This window comes from Camelus bactrianus, chromosome 27 (genome assembly GCF_048773025.1).
Source record: "Camelus bactrianus isolate YW-2024 breed Bactrian camel chromosome 27, ASM4877302v1, whole genome shotgun sequence".
Taxonomy (NCBI): Eukaryota; Metazoa; Chordata; class Mammalia; order Artiodactyla; family Camelidae; genus Camelus; species Camelus bactrianus.
Window position 1 is genome coordinate 27308497 of NC_133565.1, and position 21134 is coordinate 27329630.

Consider the following 21134-nt stretch of genomic DNA (forward strand, 5'->3'; position numbering starts at 1 on the left):
CTAATAAGAAGATTTGTATTAGAAGAATATGACCCTCCAAAAACTTGCCTGCTGACTTAAGGATCCATAAGTTCTCCTTTTCCTCTGGGTAAGTGCTGGAAAACCGCAGCTGTGTTCAGCAGGCTTTCCCTCCAGGTGACCTCTGTGTGCCCTGCAGGCTGCCCCTGCCTGTTTTACCCCAGGACTCTACAAGTGGGGCAGCAAAGGCGGTGGTAACACGAGCTGGCTCCGGCTGCAAATAGCAACAGGCCTGCCATGAGTGAAAGGCCAAATATAGACCTGCCCACTGCCTACTGCTCAAGTGTCACCAGGAGAGGTCACATGCTGTTCCCTGAGTTACTCCATTTACTGGGGGGATTTGAGTCCGGTGGCTCTGCGGAGGGACTCAGATGGCTGGTCATGTATAGTGGGCTGGGGGCTGTCACAGCAAGGGGAGAAGGGCCGCTGCAGGCCACGCAGAGGAGGACTTGTGGGATCCTCTGCTGTGCACGGTCCACCCGGCCTGAGGGGCTTTTCCCAAAGTCTTTTGAACAAGCACAACTCTGAGGGTAATCCAATCAACTGAATTTTTTCTCCCACTATTCCTTTACTTAGGGTGGGAATTATTCTCCCCTCTGGATGAAAATCCAGCAGACCTGTGACTTTCTGCTCCCTCTCAAGTAAGACACAGTCCTAAGGGTCACCTGAATGCATAGTCTCCATTCAAGAATTCAGGCAATGGAATACTACTCAGCCATAAAAACTGACAACATAACACCATCTGCAGCAACATGGATACTCCTGGAGAATGTCATTCTAAGTGAAGTAAGCCAGAAAGAGAAAGAAAAATACCATATGAGATCGCTCATATGTGGAATCTAAAAAAAACCCAAACAAACAAACAAAGCATAAATACAAAACAGAAATAGACTCACAGACATAGAATACAAACTTGTGGTTGCCAAGAGGGTGGGGGGTGGGAAGAGATAGACTGGGATTTCAAAATTGTAGAATAGATGGGCAGGATTGTGCTGTATAGCACAGGGAAATGTATACAGGATCTTGTGGTGGCTCACAGGGAAAGGGATGTGACGGTGAGTGTATATATGTTCACGTATGGCTGAGGGATTGTGCTCTACACTGGAATTTGACACAACATTGCAAAATGATTATAAATCAATAAAAAATGTTTAAAAAAAAAGAATTCAGAGTACAGTCCAATACACTAATTCAAAAGTTAAACTCAGTTTATCCAGCATCAAAATCTTCTCCCTGCCCCAGCATACACCTCTGTAACTGGAAGTCTGTCCTGGGAAAGGAAGGATGAAGGTGACCTCTTCTCCCCACACCTCCTCCCTGAGCTGCAGGCTTGTTCACCAGGGGCAGCGGCTGCTAAGGTGATAAGGCAGCCCCTATCTGCGTTGATGCCACAGACGGCTCTAGCTTCTGGCTCTCTGGGGCAGGCAGATGCTTAGAGTGCTCTCTCTCTCTCTCCCTCCCTCTCTGAGCTTTCGTAAATCTCTGGGATTTCCCATTACTCCAGCCCTTTCCCCTGGAGTCCCCATGACCAGGCTGAGAACCACTCTATTTCAGGGGTCCCTTGCATTCCTCCTCCAGGCCTGGGTCAGCCACCTCCCAGATTGCTCAAATGAGGTCGCCTCACCCATGCAGCTGGTCCTCTTAGGCAGGATCTAGGCAACTCCTTGCTGGTTCTGGTTCTTGCTGGCCCACATCTGGGTCTTGGGAAGTGGGCCCCATCCTTGGTCCCAGCAAACTCTGGGACGCATATGATCCCAATGCAGCCACTTCACTGGCGTTGCCCCAAAGCAGCCAGTCTTCTCTCTTCAGGCCACCATTGGTCCACCTGCAGGAAAGACAGCAAGCTCTCTGAAGGGTCCCTTGGAAGACCCCTTCACTGGGCTTAGGGGCAGAGGGTGGGACTCCAACCCTCCCCCAGTCCAAAACAGCTATCTCTGGAAAAATCGTCCCATGAGTCTCCCTCCCAAACATCCTCTTTTCTTCATTTTGATTCCTTTTTATTTTCTTCAATCAGCGGAGAACATGAATTGGGTTCTGGACCATTTCCTTTAAAAGCCTGCATATGATGATTTGATCTCAGAGTATTACATCTATTGCTTTTTGAAGCCTTAACCAAAATTTCATTTTTAAAATACTGTTACTTCCTTGTCTGTACAATAAAAATATTGGAAGTGAAACAAAATATCAAAAGCAAAAAATTTGAAAGAAAAATTATGCAAAGATATATGTACAAGAATGTACACTACAACATTACCTATATTGGTACAAAACTGAAATTAATCTATTTCTACCAATACAGAATCCATTAAATCACAATACTGTCAACTCAGTATTGGCAAGTATTAAAAATAATGATGTAGATGCCTATTTTTTTAATGTGGAAAATGCTCATAATGTACTTGTGAGTAGAAAGAGTATACAAAATATCATTACAGTATAATTACACACACATTTATGCAATGAAAGCAGGGTTTCTCTCTTTTGAGTTATTTTACTTTTATCTTTATATCTTTGATATGTCTACTTTTATAATAATTATATATACCTCTTTTATTAATTTTAAAAAATCTTTAATTTTTATTATAAAATAGTATATAACATTCGGCTTAGAAAAAAGCAAATACTACAAAAAAGCCATAAAGTGAATTTAAACCAGTCATGCATCCTGGTAAGAACAATTATTAGGTTTGGTGGGTATATTTCCATATTTTTTCCTAAGAATGTCAATTTATTCCCCTCTCACACAAAATAGAAATTAATTTTATAATGAGAAACACTGCTAATTTCATTTTGAAAAAGCAAATAATTTAGAAAGACTACTAGAAAGGATAAAGTAGTATAAAAGAAATACAGTAAAAAGACATACTGTAAAGAATATACAAAATAGATATTAAAACATATTTTTAAAGAATTATAAGTAAATCATATTAACCAAAAGGATATACTAAAAATAGTTCGAGGAAAAATAAATCACTTCTGCTAAGAGTGATTTATTTACCTCTTCAATAGGCCTGGGTAGCAGCCAGAGCAGCTGTTCTGAATCCAAGACTCCCCCTCCACACATTCACACTAAAGGGGGGACCTTCAGATAGAGGCGACTTTAAATCTTCAAACTACTTTCCACAGAAGTTCCTAGATGCCTTGGCATCATCTTCAGGGGGAGAGATGCCCCGACCATGGCTTCAGCCTGGCCCTACTTTTGTTTTGTTTTTTTGGTTGTTGTTAGTGTTTTACCTTGGTTATAATAGCCAGTGCAAATCTGATTCTAGGCTTTCCCAGCCCCAAACCTTCAAAACCTCTTTCACTGGTTCCTGAATCAAGCCCTTGCAAACCTTGTTTTGATGATGGGCTCCTTTTCATGCTCCCTGGACGTCTCGCTCCCCGACTGGGTCCTCCACTCCCACTACCCCTCTCAGTGCACTCACAGGAGGGGAACTGACATGTACCGTATTTCTCATTCTACGCTGTACGTTTCCCGGGTAGAGACCACGGCTGTCTTACTCCCCTTTGGCTCTAACCATGTCCAGATCCAACCCATACTCCATCCCCACCTGCAAATTAGATTTCCTGACCTCCTTAAACTGGTCTTCAATAGCCAGGTGGTCTTTTTTAGCCTGAGTGCCTGTGAATCTTAAGAAAAGTTTCTTTTCTGTGTCTCAGTCTCCTTATCGCTAAAACGAAGAGTGAGAACATAGATTGTATTTAAATGTGCTGGGTGGGAGCTGGGATACTTTGAAGACACCTTTTTTGTATGCCTCCTTCCGCGACCCCTTCCTCTTCAAACAGGCACACAGGAGGCATTCCATAAAAGCTTAATGAAACGGTAAGAGTAAATTTGTGGCTTTTGCCCAGTGCTTGACGCTTAGAGGCCCTCAGTAAATAACTATTACGTTTAATTTAATGTTTGATCTTACCATTCTTGAAAGCAGGAACTATGTATTCACTAGGGCCCTGATAATAGAAAACTAAATTAGCTGGGCTCCAGTTCTCAAGAGGTTCACAGTTGAGTGTAGGCGGCTACGACAACTCGTTCATTTAACAAATATTTTTTTCAACATCAGTGCGTACACAGGTGGAAAAGGTGAGGCAAGAGTGGTAATTCCCCAGCTCCAGCCTAGGTTGCGACATTGATTGAATCAGAGGGTCGGGTCGAGGACGACCTTTTCATCTTTTCACTGGTTGTCGTGAACCCGCCCTTCTATTACCCGACCAATCTCGGAAACGTACTGAAAGCGTCCCAGGCCGCAGACAGCCAATCAGAAGTGCGGAGGGTGGAGATGGTAGGGGCACTGACGCCGATTCCAGTTCAGCGAAAAATGACGCGGTCCGAGTCGTACAGTGGCTTGGGGTGCAAAGACGCCGGACCCCGACGAGCCGAGCCCTCCGGGCGCTGACCGCCGGCGGCCATGGAGGACGAGCAGCCCGACAGCTTGGAAGGCTGGGTGCCAGTCCGCGAGGACCTTTTCGCCGAGCCCGAGCGGCACCAGCTGCGCTTCCTTGTAGCCTGGAACGACACGGAGGGCAAGTTCGCCGTGACTTGTCATGACCGCACGGCGCAGCGGCAGCGGCGGCGGCGGCGCGAGGAGAGCCGGCTAGGGCCGGAGCCCGAGCCCGAGCCCGAGCCTGAGCCCGCCGCGTCCCCGCCCAGCTGGGCCGGCCTGCTCTCGGCTGCCGGGCTCCGCGGCGCTCACCGGCAACTGGCGGCGCTGTGGCCGCCGCTGGAGCGCTGCTTCCCGCGGCTGCCGCCGGAGCTGGACGCTGACAGCAGCTGGGCCTGGGGCCTGGGGCTCGGGCTGTGGACGCTGGTGTGGCCGGCGCGCTCCGGCCCCGGCGAGGCGGCGCTGCAGGAGCTGTGCTGGCAGCTGGAGCGCTACCTGGGCCAGGCAGCCGACGGCTGCGGCGGCGCCGCGGTGCGCGACGCGCTCTTTCCGGTGGAGGGCTGCGCGGCGGACTACGAGAGCCCACGCGAGTTCCGGGAGCGGGCCCTGCGCGCGCGGAGGGACGAGGAGGGCGCACGGCTGCGCCAGGTACGCACGCACGCGCGCGGGGCAGGCGCCCAGTCCTCCCGCGTGGTTGTGCCTCAGGCCTTTTCCGAGGGTGTACCGAGCGCGACTGGGGTCCTTCCGCAGACCGATGCTGGGCAGCTGCAGCTTAACCATGCGATGCACACGCAGAACGCGCAGCCTCGCAGGTGCCCTTCACCTGTCCCGGAGCAGCTAGGGGGATTCTGCCGAAGCCGCGTGGGGCCGAGCGAGAGGACTAAGTTACATCAAAGTTTTCTCGCAGTTGCGAGCCAGTGTAGGCCCTTGAACGTTTCCCCTGAAAATACTGGCAGAGCAGGCTGTTGTAACAGGAAATGCCAGAAAATACTGAAAGCAAAACTAGCAATATCCCAACCGTGTAGAAAATTTCAACACGGACTAAATGTAAACAACGCCAGGTTCTGTGTGTGAGGGATGACCAATAACGAAGACAAAATGTTACAGAGAATGAAGGGGCTTCCAGGAGACAGGTTTTTTTGAGTCATAAAGACTCGGTCAAATGGAAAGCCACAGGATGTGAACTGTATCCATTAGTTTGGAATAGCAGCAACAAGAGAGCAACTTTAAGCTTGAAAGAAGCAATTTGAGAGACTGAGCAATTCATTTTCTGAGCGGTAAGCTTACAGAAGTTAAGGGAAGGAAGGTTACAAATTCACACAAGGGTTTAGGAGAAAATATGGCTCATCTATCCACAGCTAGTTGACCTTCCTTAGCCACGATTTAGTGCTCTGTCCTGCACCCCACCCATGCCTCTTGCTTGTCCTTTCCCATCAGAGGCCGTTCGTAAATCTGAATGATTGTCCCATTCGAGGAGGGGAAGCTGTACGAAAAGAATTCAGTACCATTTCAAAATCTTAATCATATCCTCTCAAGCAAAAGTTTTCCTGAAGAAAACTTTGCACCCACTTTTCATGGGTTGTTTTCACTTTATGAGGAAAAACCACAAAGGCAGTTTCAGGCCAGTCGACCTTTGATCTTCAACTTTGTCATTCTGAAAAAGACAGACTTTTATTTTAGACACCTGGTTTCTCACAGAGAGAAGTGTTTTTTTCCCTTAAACTCGCATATATGTTACTATTGGAAAAATTATACATAGAAAAGTCCATTCAGAGATATTATTGCACTAGTATAATTCATACTGTTAAATTAGCTGTTCACACTAGTGTAGTTCACCTGTTTACCTGGAACTTAAAAAGGGAGGGTAGGGGGAGGGCTTAAATACAAAGTATCCTGGCTCCGGGAAAGTGTATATAATTATCTTAAAACTCAGCTCATATTTAGAATAGAAAAGCAGTTAATTCTAGAATTAGACCAGTTGCTAATATTGCTAGTATATATAAAGTGAAGCCAAATGTTTGAATTTTTCTGAACAGTTTAAGAAATAAGACTGAAAAGTATCTATTGTCTTAAGTTTACTTTTTTGTGTGTTTTAATTTTCTTCAGGAAAACTTTTGCTTTAAAAAAAAATACTGCTATTATCACCTGGATAAAACTACAGCTGAACATAGATCACTTTATCCTTAAGTAGAGGGATGGAAATAGAAAAATTTAAGGATGTATTGATTGAAAAAAAAATCTATACTATTACTTGATTTTGTTTCTCTTCTCCTGGAGAGTAAGATAACTTCTTACAAAATGAGTTTATCTAGATTATAAATGCTCACTTTATTTTCTCCCCTGCCTCAGAAGAAGCACTCTGCAGAATGTAGAGCCACATCTGTGACTCTGAAAATGAGTCTACAGTGCTGGTTGGGGGCTCGTGGCAATATTAACCTGGGGAATTAAGAGAGTCAACATGCTGGAGAAATACGTGGAGGCATATCTATTCTTTATGAGCTTTCAAAAAAGGAGTCCAGCCTCACAAAACCTTTATGGTCAAAAAAGTGATGGAAAAATATCCTCAATTTACAACCTAGAGATAATAGTTGTTAATTTTTGACTCTTTCAGGTCCTTTTCTCTGAGTACTTAGAACATAGTTGAGGTAAAATTTTCAACTCCACTTCCCCCCTCACCCCCCTATTTATGATTATACAAGTCCCCAGGTTACTAAACAGTCTTCAAAAAGCACAGTGGTCAATGATTATAGTAATACTATTCTACTGTGGGTATACCATGATTTATTTAACCATTCTTACTGGGCATTTTGGTTGAGGAAAATAGCATTTTCTTATTTAATCAGTATTTTAAGCGTATTGCATTCAAGTTTAGAACATTCAGATTCCTTTAGCTTTGTTTGATATGAACGTGCAAATACTGTCCATACTTGAGCTTTATTTACATTTTGTCTTCTAGGTGCTTCAAGGGCATGAAAAAGCCCACACCATGGTAGCACTGATGGAAGTGTATCAAGAGGAAGATGAAGCATACCAGGAATTCGTTACCGTGGCAACCATGTTCTTCCAGTATTTACTGCAGCCATTCAGGGATATGCGAGAACTTGCAACTTCATGTAAGCTTGCTATTTTGGTACGTTTTCTTTATATTTTTACTCTATCAGATTTACTTTTTATGACATAAGATTTCCTTTGTCACATTGGAGATTCAATCTGTGTTTCCCCTTTGGGTTCACTTTTAGGTTTAGATCATATTGTAGGTAGACCCAATTTATTTTTTTAAATTGATTTTAAATGAAGACATTCTGCACTGGTCCTTTTCTTAATACATTCAGATTTTTGTAGTTTTTTCAAGATTTCTGCAAGATTTTTCTACAGATTTTCTTTGCCAGTGACTTATTTTTGATGTGATGCTTGTTCACTTTGCTTATTTTCAGCTTCTAAGGATACAGGCAAACTTCTGAGAAATAGGATAAAAATTTAAGTAGCAAGGGCCGGGGTTGTAATTCAGTAAATTAAACTTTAGTAAATGCTGTCATCGCTCTTGTTTCATCGAGCTGTGAAACAACCCTATGAGACTACTTAGAATAAGTGTTATCATTCCAGTGTTACAAATGAATCTAGATAGCTAGTTAGCGGAACTGCTTTCTGTGGGTCTCAACCAGCTGGAATCAGAAGACAGCAGAGAGATCTCTGATCTCTGTCCCCTGCGCTGGGCCATCCTTTCGCACAGGCGCTTGTGACCCCTGCTGGGCTACTGTACTGTAAAAATGGTATCATGTTTAGATGAAACATGTCATGCCAGCCTAACCTGTGGAGAAAGTTGTTCTGTTTGTTATTTTGAAAGTATTATCTGGATTGTCTTTACTCTGTGTATATATTTTTCTTTCTTTAAATAACAGCTTTATTGAGATGTAATTCACAGACCATACAATTAATCTGTTTAAAGTGTACAATTCATTGGTTTTTAGTATATTCACAGTTGTGTGGCCACCACCGCTGTCTAATTCCAGAACATCTTCCTCTCCCCAAAAAGAAGCCCCATGAATAGTCACTCCCCATCCCCCCCAACCCTAGGCAACCACCCATCTGCTTTCTGCCTCTAGATCTCCCTATTCTGGACACTTCAGATTGTCTGGAATCATGTGTGTCTGGGTCCTTTCATGGAGCATCACTGTTTTCAAGTTCCATCCATGTTGTAGCATGTATTAGAACTTGATTTTATTCATTGTCAAATAATATTCATTATATGGATATAGTACATTTTACATATACATTTAGCGATGGGTGGGCATTTGGACTTTTCCACTTTTTTGCTATTAGGAATCATTCTGCAGTGAACATTTGCATACAACTTTATATGTGGACACATGTATTCACTTCTCTTGGATATATACTTAGGTGTGGGATCGTTGGATCTTATGGTAACTCTTCAACCTTTTGACAAACGGCCGGACTATTTTCCAAAGCAAATGCACCACTTCACGTTCCCACCAGTAAACGAGGGTTCCAGTTTGTCCACATGATTTTCAAAACTATTATTGTCTGTCTTTTTGATTATAGCCATCCTAGTGGATGTGAAGCAGTGTCTCATTGTGGTCTTGATTTACATTTCCCTGATGGCTAACCCGTATATGTTTCTTATATCACTCAATCATGCTTGGTAGAAGAATAATTGAATACTAGATGACATAGGACATGTCATAATCACACATGTTTTAGGTTACTGTATAACTTTCCAGAAAGTAATACAGTACCTTCAGAAAAGAATCGCGGTATTGAAAAGCTTCCTGCCATGTCCTTAAAAGAAACCATAGTGATAGCTAACACTTGAGTGCCATGTACTAGGCTCTATGCTGAGTGCATAACAACACAGATCTCTTTCAAACTACTGTGTATTATTATTAATAGAGAACCATAACTTGACAGCATTCCCTTCTAACTTCCTACTAAGTTATTCTAGTAATACAAAGTAAAAGTAGGGTTTCTTTTCTTTATGCTCCAGAGTACCCCTTTGTCTCCCAGAGGATGCCCACTTAGAGCTTTATTCATCCTCAGTCAGGAACTGCTGAATGAATATAATTTACCTGACTAAGCCGTAGTAGCAAAAGTAGGTTTAAATAATCCATGTGACCAGTTTCTTTCAATCTCCTAATGGCTCTCCATTACTGTTCTCTCTTACTAATACAGCTTTCCCTTCTTTCTATAGAAGTCCTTGGATGAGGATGATCTGGGTCCTAAAAGGATAGCTGCCCTGCAGAAGGAAGCCCAGGAATGGACCAGACGGGCTGAAGAAGCTGTCGTCTCTATTCAACATATTACAGTCAATTATTTTGAAGAAACAGTAAAGGCATTAGCCGGTAATAATTTAAAATGCTACACTAAGATACATGTAACTTTCATTTTATTAAAAAAATACCATCTGAGTGCTTCTTAAGCACCAGGTACTGTATTTTCTAGGTACTGGGGATTCAACAGAAGGATAAGCATAAGCAGACACTGTACAGTCGGGTGAGGGGAGAGAGATCTTAAGTATGTATTGATTCGAACACACGGAAAATGGCAGTGACAAAAAGCCACCCGAAGAAGAGAAACATGGGGCTCTGAGAGCCTGTGAGAGAGAAATTAGGCTCAATCAGAGTGGTCAGTGGAGGCCTCTGAGAAGTGGCACTTGCCCTTGATATCTGAAGGGTAAACGGAGGTGGAGAGAGCAAAAAAGTGAGGGAAGAATGTTCCAGAGAGGAGTAGCAGTGTTTCCGGAGGCCCTCTGGTTTGCGGCAGCTTGGCCAGCGTGAGGAACTTACAGAAAGCCCAGGGGCTGGAGCACAGTCCCGGGACACCTCGTTTTATTGTGCTGCACTTTACTGCACTTCACAGATAATGTGATTTTTACAAATGGAAGGTTTGTGACAGTCCTGCATTGAGCAAGTCTGTTATAAAACAGCACGTGCCTTTTTCCAACAGCATTTGCTTACTTCGTGTCTCTATGTCACGTTTTGGTAATTCTCCTAATATTTCACATTTCTTTATTAGTATTATATTTTTTATGGTGATCTGTAATTAGTGATATTTGTTATTATTCCAAAAAGATGACGACTCACTGAAGGCTCAGATGATGGTTAGCATTTTTCAATAATAAAGTATTTTTAAATTAAGGTATGTACATTGTGCTTTTAGACTTAATGCTATCGCACATTTAATAGACCACAGTATAGCGTAAACATGACTTCTTTATGTAATACAAAACCAGAACTTTTGTATGACTCACTTTGTTGTGATCTTTGCATTATTGTGGTGGTCTGGAACTAAACCTGAATTGTCTCTGAGGAATGTCTCTACAGGGAATGTGGTGTGAGAGAATGCTGGCAAGACAAGCAGGGATGAGACCATGTGGGTCTTCTGAGCTGCCTGAAGGGCTTTTGTCTTATCTTAAATCATTGTCAATAGTAGTGCCAAATAGAACAACTTATTGTCTGTCAATCAGTTTGTTAAATTATAATACATGCATAAAGAGGAATACCATGTAGCTATTAAGCCTGATACAGTAAGTGAAATAAATAAGATATAAAGCAGAATGATGGTCCTGTGGGGGTTTTTTGTCCAAACTATTATCATCCTGTCTGTCTAGCTAGACACAGAAACAGTCTAGAAGTATATGCATGAAAATGTAAGAAGCAATTGCTACAAGTAAGTGAGATTCACAATTCTTTTCTTCTTCTTTTAACTGAAGTACAGTCAGTTACCATGTGTCAGTTTCTGGTGTACAGCACAATGTCCCAGTCATGCATACACATACATATATTCGTTTTCATATTCTTTTTCATTTCATTTCAAAGGTTATTATAAGATATTGAATATAATGCCCTGTGCTATACAGAAGAAGTTTTTCTTCTTTTTTTTTAAATCAAGTATCTAAAATTTTATACAATGTGTATTATTTTTGTGACAATAAAATCACTAAAATATAACAACCTTTCTTTTAAAAAATGATGTTCTGTAGGTAACATGGGAGGCAATAAACAAAGAATTTGTTCAGGATAAATTTTTCTTTTCAATGAGTTGTAGTTACGTTTTATTTTGTTAATTATAATCCAACAGGAATGCAGAAACAAATGGAACAGGATGAGAAGAGATTTGGCCAGGCTGCCTGGGCCACAGCGACTCCCAGGTTAGAAAAACTCAAGCTGATGTTAGCCCGGGAGACTCTGCAACTCATGAGGGCCAAAGAATTGTGTTTAAATCACAGAAGAGCTGAAATTCAGGGAAAGGTGAGACAGAGAAAAATGAAAGTTTGTTTTAAAAATGTAGTTTTGTTTTAGGTAGCACCTTTCTTTCCAGGCATTGTTAATGAGCTCCTTTCTTCGCTTATTCCACACCATCTTCTAGTGGGTGGGAATTTAGAGACTATGGAGGGTTGGCTATGAAATTCCTCTTTGGTCAGGATATTTTTGAAATGTTACATTGTAGGATTCACTTGATAACATTGAGCTCAGTAGTGAAGTAGGTAACATAACTTGAAAGTCAATCAAGCCATGGTTTCAGCCCAATTTTAGAATAATCAAAGAGGTGCTTCATCCTAGGATCAGTCACTTAGTTTTTTTCCTGTAACATTATGACTTTAAAGCAGAAGACATTGTAAATTCTTCATTGCCATTTATTTTTCTCAAAACCTAAATGTTTTCATATGTGTCAAGGATGAGAGAAAGTATTTGTAATAAACGTTGAAGAAGGCATTTTTATTCCATTAAATGAAATGGAAAAATGTTTCTTTTCTATTTGCTTTTTTAATATTTGATATTGAGCAAGGAATAGAAAATAACTCGAATGCTTATAAGTTTGCCTTTCATGTACTAATTATTTTTACTTACCTTTATTTTTGTTTAATGAAAACCAGATGGAAGATCTTCCAGAACAAGAAAAAAGAATAAATGTTGTAGATGGATTAGAAATACAATACTATGAAGTGCAATTAGAACTATATGAGGTTAAATTTGAGATATTAAAATATGAAGAAATACTGCTTGTTACACAGTTGGACTCTATTAAAAGACTTATAAAAGGTAAAATTTATATTTAAATGTATATGTTAATACTTTTAAGTTACACATTCAAGGAAATATGGACCATATTATCAATTCTTGTATATTGTCTAAAACATCTACTGAAATTTTCTAAACAAAGTTTCCCTTAAGTATTTTTATTATTCAAATAATATATTCATTGGTAAACACACAGCAAAACAAGGGAAAACTATTATTACCCCAGTTCCATCATCTAGACTTAAGCTCTATAGCTTTGTAGCCTTTTTTGTATGCTGATGTTTATAAATAAATATTTATCAGTTTTTTAAACCAAAACTATATATCCTGTTCTGTAACTTCTTTTTCATTTAATACATAACTGTCCTTCCATTTCAAAAAGTAGTAAAAACATCAAAAAATTTTAATGGCTGCATAGTATTCCATTCTATGGACATACCAGGATTTCCAGGTTTTCACTGTTGTGAACAGCAGCATAGTGAGGAACCTTCCTTTATACATGTCTTAGTGTAGAGGACAGACTGTTTCCTTGGAATAAATTTCTAAGGATGGAATCAGGTCAAGGACAATGCACATTTGACATTCTGACACACATCTGTTAAAACAACACTACAACAAGCATTTGATGTACCTCTATTTTCTAATTTCTAAATTTCATTCTACACAGTGGCCCTGTAGATAGGTTGTACAAAATGACACTCCCATTGGTAGATTTTAAAAAATATTTATTTCCTTATACTTATTCATTTAAATTCTTGCCTACTTGATAGGAAAAAAATGGCATCTTCTAATTTTCATTTATTTAATTACAAGTGATGTCGAATGCAATTGTTTGTTTACTGGCCATTTGTATTTCTTTTATTCACTGCCTATTCAAGATCTTTGCCCATTTATCTTTGGAATATTCCCTTGCCATATTAGAGATACTACTCTAGTATCTGTCATATGTTGCAAATAATTTCTCTCTGTTGTTTCCTTTTTCTTGCCTTGTAGAAGTATTTAATTTTTATGAAGTCACTTCTATCAGCCTTTCTGCTTTTGGTGTTAAAACTCCTTATCACCAAATTTATCAGTTTTTACTTATGTTTTCTTTTAATATTTTCATGATTTTGTTTTTTTAAATGTTTAGCTCTTTAATCCAGGTGAATTTTTTTTTTTTTACGTGGGGTAGAAATCTTTTTCCCCCCAAATTGTTAGCAGTACCAATCACTGATTTTAAAAAACACTTTTTCCTCCTGCTTTGACTTGTTAACTATCTCATATACAGAATTATTATATTTATTTTAATCTATTTATGAATTGTTATTTTCTTTCATTGATTTGTGAGTGGCTTCTGATACCAGCACCATGCTGTTCTCATTGTACCTTGGAGGTACATGTTAGTATCTGGTAAAGCAAGTAACTCCCTCTTTACTTTTCCACAAGCTTTCTGACTTTTCTCGCTCCTTTATTCTTCCAGATGAACTTTAGAATCATTCTGGCAAGTTCAAAACAAAAAACCCCCCAAACTCGGAATTTTTATTGGGATTGTGCTTAAAATTAGAGATAAATTTGGGGAGAACTGTCATCTTTTCAGTTTTGAATCTTCCCATCCAAGAACGTGGTATGTCTCTCCATTTACTTAAGTCTTTTTTTCTTCCCTAAAATTCCTCCAAGTTTAATAATTTTCTTCATATAGATCCTATACATACTTAATCCTAGGTATTCAAAAAACTACAGTAGTTTCAGGTTAGAAGCATTTTACATATTTAGGGAAAAAATTCTATTAGAAAAAAGTTAATCTGGAAGGATGCATGCCAAGCTGTTTGTGTTTTCCTCTGGGAATAAGATTCCAAAGGTTTGGTGAAAGTAGAAGGAAAATTTCACTTTATATTTTATGTACTTCTGTAGGGTTTGAATTTGTAATAATTAGCATGTATTTTTTAAAAAATCAATATGTAATCAAGATGAAACATCATTAAGGCACCTTAACGATATCCTGCTGATAGAATGTAAGTTGCCTTTCTGGAGAAGGGTGATTTGACAGTAGTTACCAAGAGCCTTAAATATTCATCTGCTAAGGAAGTAATAAAACTGTACACAAAGATTTACACAGAGATGTTCATCATAGTGAAACTGATTAATAATGGAACATTGGAACATTCTAACAACAGAGAGTGCTTAAATTCGGGAATACTGTGTTGCCATTAAAATTACTTTTCCATCACATGGAAGAGTTTCTCTAAGGCCTCTGTTTATTGACATGTGTAGCTATATACGTGGTGCATGTGTGTGCACATGTATACATATATACATAAGTGTTCATCATGGTTCTTCCTGGGTGGTGGGATTACAAGGATCTTTAACTTTCCTTACATTAAAAAAAGCATGCATTATTTTTCATAATAAAATGTTTTTTTAAAAATCATTAATATGTTTCTAGATAAACAGGATGAGGTTGTCTATTACGATCCGTGTGAAAGTCCAGAGGAACTTAAAGCTGTTGATCATGTCCTGGGGCTGCAGGATGATAAGAGTTTGGAGGTGAAGGAACTCAGCCGGCGGTGCCAGCAGCTGGAGTCTAAGCGGGGCAGGATCTGTGCCAGAAGAGCCTATCTCAGGAACAGAAAGGTAGGAGCGCCCCGGGCAGCCTTCTTCCCTTACCTCTTCCGAGGGATTCTTTTATTAGAGATACAGAGGTACTGAAAATAAGGCTTTTATCAGTGATTACTTTTGTGTATGTTTATGTAGCTATCAGTGGCTACAATTAAAATATATTTAAATTTTTCTTCTTAAAAAGATACTTTTTCCTTTTGGATTTAAGCACTCACTGTAATCTCTAGCTTTTAATGAATTCTTTCAACAACTATTTATTGAATGCCTATTATATATACAGGTATTTTAAAAATCATAGTAGGTAGGAACTTCTAATCAGCTATAATAAATGCTAAAATTAATTTTACTGTAAATTGTTGAGTATAAAATGTCAGAGATAATATTTAGCTTATTTCAGTCTTTATATTCGGTGAGTGATTTTTTTCTTAATTTTGAAAAACTCCATGATTACATAAAAAGGTAACATTCTAAGAATGGTTAAGCATAATTGAGATAGAGTTTTTGATATAATTTTTCAGGTATTGTAGGTTGGATGTACTTACATAGGTATGTTTGGAAATATTATTTAGAACGTTATGGGGAAATGTGTTTGAAACAACTGCATTGTAACAGATTCTTAGGACACATCCCACTTAAGAATGGGGGACTGCCCATATGTCCTCTCACTTCCACTTGGTTGGAGGATTTGCCTTTTCATCTCTCAAAGCATCAAATCACAGCCGTGGCCCTCCTGACCGGAACAAGTGATTCCCGTAAGCAGCCAGTCAGCCCACGACCGTAGAGGAGGCAGTACCACTGAGCTACGCCCTAACTCCTGTTACTAAATGCCCTCTGCTGCATCCCAAGTGCAGTGCTGTTTTTAAACTTCTTATGGTATAGCCCATGGTAATATTAAAAACCACATAGTGTTAAATGTATAACCATGTAAATAAAGGAAAAAACAGAGCTATGAAATTGTATTATTCCACCAGGATCGATGCAAAGAGAATCATCGACTCAGACTGCTACAGGCTGAAGAAAGTATAAAAAATTTTCATCAGCATCATAGTGTTCAGAGGGTGAGTGGTGGAAGGAAAATGTTTTATATTTGCATAATGTGACACACTGGCTTAGGTTCGTCAGCTCTGATCCTGAGGAGGCTGCGGCCTGGCCCTGCAGCCTGGGGGGCAGACGTGGCAGTGTGGGGCTGGTGGGGAAGCGATAACGTCAGGTTATGGTCCCTATCTCTTTCTCTAGACTTCTGAGAAGTTTACACATCTATGTTTGTTTAAATCTAGAAAAGAGACAAGAAAAAAGAGGAGGAGCAAAAGAAAAAAGAATGGATAAACCAAGAACGCCAAAAAACACTCCAACGATTGAGAGCATTTAAAGAGGTGAGTTCTGGAAATAATCGCTTCTCCTACGTTTTTCTGGAGAAACAGATGACGATCACCCATCCTAGGAAAAAAGCGTAAAGTATTAGGAACAGATAACTTGGAACATAAAATGTTCCCCAAATGCCATTATTTGTAGTATTTAAATAAAAAACAAAAATATTAGGAGTAAAATACTCATGCCCAGACGCCACCTCCGGAGATTCTGATCATCTGGGGTAGGGGCCTGGTTGTGAATCGAAGTGGGGAGTGAATTGAAGGGGAGCTACATGAATACCAGATGAACAAGGTGGGCAGTCTCTTGTCGGTCAGCTGTCAGCAGAAGATATTGACCAGTGGGACAGAGTCATTGTACGGGAAGGAATCTGAGGGATGCAAGTCCAGCCCGAACCAGTCAGAGCAGGGACAAACTGTCAAGTGTAGACAGTGTGAAGATGGTGTGCAGATGACAGGATCGGGCTGCCTGTGCTCTCAACAAACTGGAACAGGTTGACCTCAGCTTGGTTTAAATTGCAGTTTTTTTGGCCATGGACTTGTACACCCCTCAAGATTAATTTCTTTGTAGGATTAGGTTTTTCTCTAGCAAACTAATATGTGAGAGATCAGAACTTTCTTAACTCACATTTTAAAATTATAGAATTTATTCTAAACCTAAAAATTAGAGAACCATCCATAATTCCTGTTTTAACTGTCACTTTGAGGTCCACCCTGCTGGTGTTCTTCATAGATCTGTTTTTACATGGTTATACATTTAACACTGCATCATCTGCATTTTTAAAGGATGTTTCATAGACTTTGTACTATTTATGCTTTTTCATGGCTGCCTAATACTTAAACTCAATTCACCATAATTTTTTTCAGCTATTGTTGCTATTTAGAGTTTCTGATTTTTCATACTAAAAATATGAATGTTTTCCTCTGTATCCTTTCACATCTTTACTACAGAGAAAGTGTATACCAAAGGATATACATGCTTATTCCTTAGTATAGGTTGAGTAGCAAGGGTGGCTGCCCAGAGGAGGAGTCACTTTATGAATTAGAACAATCCATGCACAGAGACTCTTCAGTGTTCATTTATTTATAGGAAGTTTCAGCATGTTGATGGGTTTGCGTTTGTGGCAAGTTTCTCACAGCAGTTTTTCATTTTCAGAGATGTCCAGGTCAGTCTGTATTAAAGACCTCTCGCTTACAACCTGTAGCTCCAAAGCTGCCAGGTGGACTTCCCCAGCAGACATCCTCGCCGACGTCTCAGACGACAGCAGCAGTCATTCATCCGTCCTCCAGGAAAACCGGAAATGCTCCCTTATCTGAAGTTAGTAATGGGACAACGCCTGAGCGTGAAGACTGTGCTAGAAACATCCCTGTCCAGACTTTTGTTCCAACTGGTGACCAAACACACCCCAGATCCAGTGAGCAGTTGTCACTGTCACCACCACCACCTCCTCCTCCACCACCACCGCCACCGCCACCGCCACCACCGCCACCCCTCCCTGCTCAGCCCTTTTCTTCTCAATCTGCACGTCATTGGAATTTACACTTCAGGACTTCAGATCAGCCACTTCCTCTAGTGTGTGGATCGCCTCCTGAGAGCCCGCCTGGTTCCTCAGACAGTTTTACCTGCCCAGGTAATCCGCTGAGCTGTGCCTGCTCACCAAGGGTGGTTGAAACGTTCAAGCTTTAGAAGCCATTATCTTCAAATCTTTTTCAGAATTCTCTACAATCTTAAAATATTCCAGTATTTGTTGCCTTAAGTATTTACTCTTTTATTGCAAAGTTACCATAGCCTAAATCTGAGTTTGATAAATGCTAACTCTTCTTGAAGAAACACCTCTGTACATTGAATGGTCACATGACTTGAGATCTCTGAGGCTGTTAAAGAATCAGTGGTGTTTGGTTTCTGCCATTGGAATATGCTTCAGTGTTGCTTTGAATTAAGCGTACTGTTGCATCTCTGAGTCCTTTACAGAGTTAAATTGTTGCATCTCAAGCAGCATATTGGTTGCGAATTGTCTTGGAGGAATGTTAGAGTATGGAAGGCTCTTCTTGCAGACCAACTGGTAGACTGAGAAACCTTGCTGTGGGAAATCTTTCTAAAACTGAGGGGTCCAAAGGTCAGTGGATAGCTTTTTGCATTTTGCAAGTATAGTACGCTGAATATACTTGAATATTTCTTTGTTTAATGAGGGCTATAATTCTAATTATAGCTTAGACATTGACTATGAAGGAGACTGGCTGAAATCTGCCCAGACTCAGAGCCCACTGCTTTGGGGTGTATTTGCATGTGTGATAGATAAATCCAGTCAAAATGCTGTGTACACACTTGTTATAAAGACTATGCTTGAGTACCTCCACCTAGAACATGCAGGGAAGGGTATGTGATAGGTGATGTGAATTGTAGCAATATAACAGTTCCAAACTGTGGTTCTGGTTAATGTGTATTCTGGCTATTCTGAGTTCAAGGTTCCCCTGTACCTAGAACCAGGTACAGATGAACATGTCCACACTATTAAGTGGAAACTAGATAGCTCATTTCCACAGGGTCTGTAGCAACACTGTGTAAGTGAAATTGAGAGCTCATGTGCCTGGGTCTAGACATGGCAGGTCTCTGTGGGGGCGCCGCGTTCCCAGCCTGGTGTAGCGCTCACAGTGTGGGGAGCCCTGTTCAACTCACACACACGGCTCATTTCACTGAAAAGAACAAGAAAGTGTGAATTAGCACCATAAAACACCCTTGATGGTGAAACTCTGTCTTACTCCTAGAAGGGAACTGTAATGACAAGTTACAGGTTAAAATCCAAGGTTAGTTTGTTCGCCGTAGCATGGCCTTTCAGTCCTGAGCTAGAGACGACTATTCATCCCGAAGCCTCAGCTGGAAGATCTCTCAATTGGTGGCCACGGTCACGCCCCTGTCCCCAGCAGGTGGTAAAAGATTTTACTCCCCCTCCTGCAGGCGTCTCGAGGTGCCAGAGTTTAAAAAACAGCTTCTCCTCACCAAGGCCTTGAAACTGATCTAATTTGTGTTTTGACATCCCTTCACACCCTCAAAAATAGAACACGTTAAGTCACCGCAGGGTAACGAAGGTGGAACTGAACGCACTCTATACAAAGAGGTGTGCCACTGCCACCCCCTCCAGGTTCCCTGAGCCACTGATGAAAGTTTTACCTGAAGCCTTTTCATGTGTGGAAACCCACTCACTTCATTGTCACAGAACGAATCATCACTGACTAACATCCAAGGCAGAAGTTAGAGAAACACAGTGGGGTACATTAAAAAAAAAGTTTAAGTGGGATGGGAAATGGAGGAGATACCATTTCAGAGGCACACTGGGTTGGATTACTTAACACCCCAGATATTCACAGCTCTCTTCAGGGTCACACGAAAAGATAACACCCGTGTCTTGGAGAGCAGTCATGCTCACAAAAGCTGTGCTGACTCCCTGCTGTGCCTGTGAGTTGCTGTGGATTTGAACAGCAGTGGGAATGGAGTGGTCAAGGCGCAATACTAGCAATTAAACTATCCTGGATTCAAACAGGGAGCTGATGGTTGACCTTCCTAGCGGATAATCACAGCGTTTGTTTATGGAATGATGATCACCTGTTTGTATCACGGCGTTAACTAATGTGACTTACTACATGTAACTTGCACAAAAATGTCTTGGCATCTCGGGGAGAAAGAGTATGATGTCTTGACTCCGGGCTCTGTGTACTCAATTTCAGGATCCATGGATGAAGTGCTGGCCTCCTTACGGCAGAGCAGAGCCCCTCCCCGGAGGGCGCAAGCACCTGCCCTGTCCCCGCCCCGCGCCCCAGTCAACGAGCACATTCTGGCTGCCATAAGGCAGGGGGTCAAACTGAAGAAAGTGCACCCTGACGTTGGCCGGAGCTCCAGCAACAAAGCAACCAGCGACCTGGAGAAGAGCATCAAGGCGGCGCTCCAGAGAATCAAGAGAGTGTCTGCTGACTCGGAGGAGGAGGAAGGAGAGGACGATGGCAACGAGCAGAACCCCGGCGAGTGGGACCACTAGTCTCTTCTCCAGGGCCCCAGGCCCTTCTGGGAAAGCCTATGAAAGGGGTGCTGGTAGACTGGCCACCTTACACCCCAAAAGATCAACAGGGCTCTGTGTGTGACACTGCTGCTGTGTTTAACACTGCAGCTCTTAAAGTCAGGGAAGGAAGCAGAGATGTGGAGACTCTCACACGCCAAACTGGAGCTGGGATCTAAGAAGCCACAGCGAGCGCCACTGGCACAAGAAAGTGGTATTTACTGTCCACCGTGGATAGTCTAGAATCGTTCCCTTATTCTGAAAAACGTTTATACTACTGTGGTGAACAGCACTACTGACCGTTCCTTTCAAGCGTGTGTAGTGGTTTCCTTGGATTTAAAGCTTTGAATGTGAATGTTATTTTAACAATAATCAGAATAAATTGCTTATAAGCAGGAATTATCTTTAATATTTTAAATGGGGGGGGGCTATTTTAAATAGCTCAGTGGTAGAGTGTGTGCACAGGGTCCTGGGTTCAATTCCCAGTACCTCCATTAAAAAAAGATAAAACCTAATTACTTCCCCCCCAAAACAAATAATATTTTAAATGAAATGTATTTTATGTATCAAGCACTATAAAAACTCATAGTAAAGAACCCTTTATAATGCATCAGTGTCACTTGGGAGGAAACGGAATGTAGTATCAACACAGCCGACCCTGCTTTGGGTGGGTTTAAAGTTTTTAATAAG

At 41.1% G+C, this 21134-nt stretch overlaps 2 protein-coding genes across 6 annotated transcripts in view; one reads left to right on the plus strand and one right to left on the minus strand.

Annotated features, from left to right (window-relative positions):
- The window catches only part of FSD2 (fibronectin type III and SPRY domain containing 2), a 36060-nt gene extending 31881 nt beyond the window's left edge, over positions 1-4179 (minus strand). For 2 of the 3 annotated variants that reach the window (XM_045516759.2, XM_074354092.1), the window contains exon 1: positions 49-212. The gene's annotated coding sequence lies outside the window, so the exon portion shown is untranslated. Of the gene's footprint in view, positions 1-48; positions 213-1642; positions 1844-3932 lie in introns of those variants that run through there. The other variant, XM_010955131.3, reaches the window with a different exon arrangement.
- Positions 4180-4424: 245 nt separating this feature from the next.
- On the plus strand, positions 4425-20843 carry WHAMM (WASP homolog associated with actin, golgi membranes and microtubules). Of its 3 annotated transcripts, none has more exons than XR_012502696.1 (10): positions 4425-5045; positions 7354-7527; positions 9604-9754; positions 11493-11662; positions 12289-12454; positions 14856-15043; positions 16000-16086; positions 16306-16401; positions 17601-18026; positions 20119-20255. XR_012502696.1 is itself a non-coding variant. In XM_074354090.1 (10 exons), exons 1-10 carry the CDS (start codon positions 4425-4427, stop codon positions 20424-20426), a joined length of 2436 nt encoding a protein of 811 aa, XP_074210191.1. In that variant the 3' UTR covers positions 20427-20843. The 3 variants fall into 3 exon arrangements, 2 of the variants coding, with proteins under 2 accessions (XP_074210191.1, XP_074210192.1); XM_074354090.1 differs by having other exon boundaries at positions 17552-18026; positions 20119-20843; XM_074354091.1 differs by having other exon boundaries at positions 17601-20257.
- Positions 20844-21134: the final 291 nt, after the last annotated feature.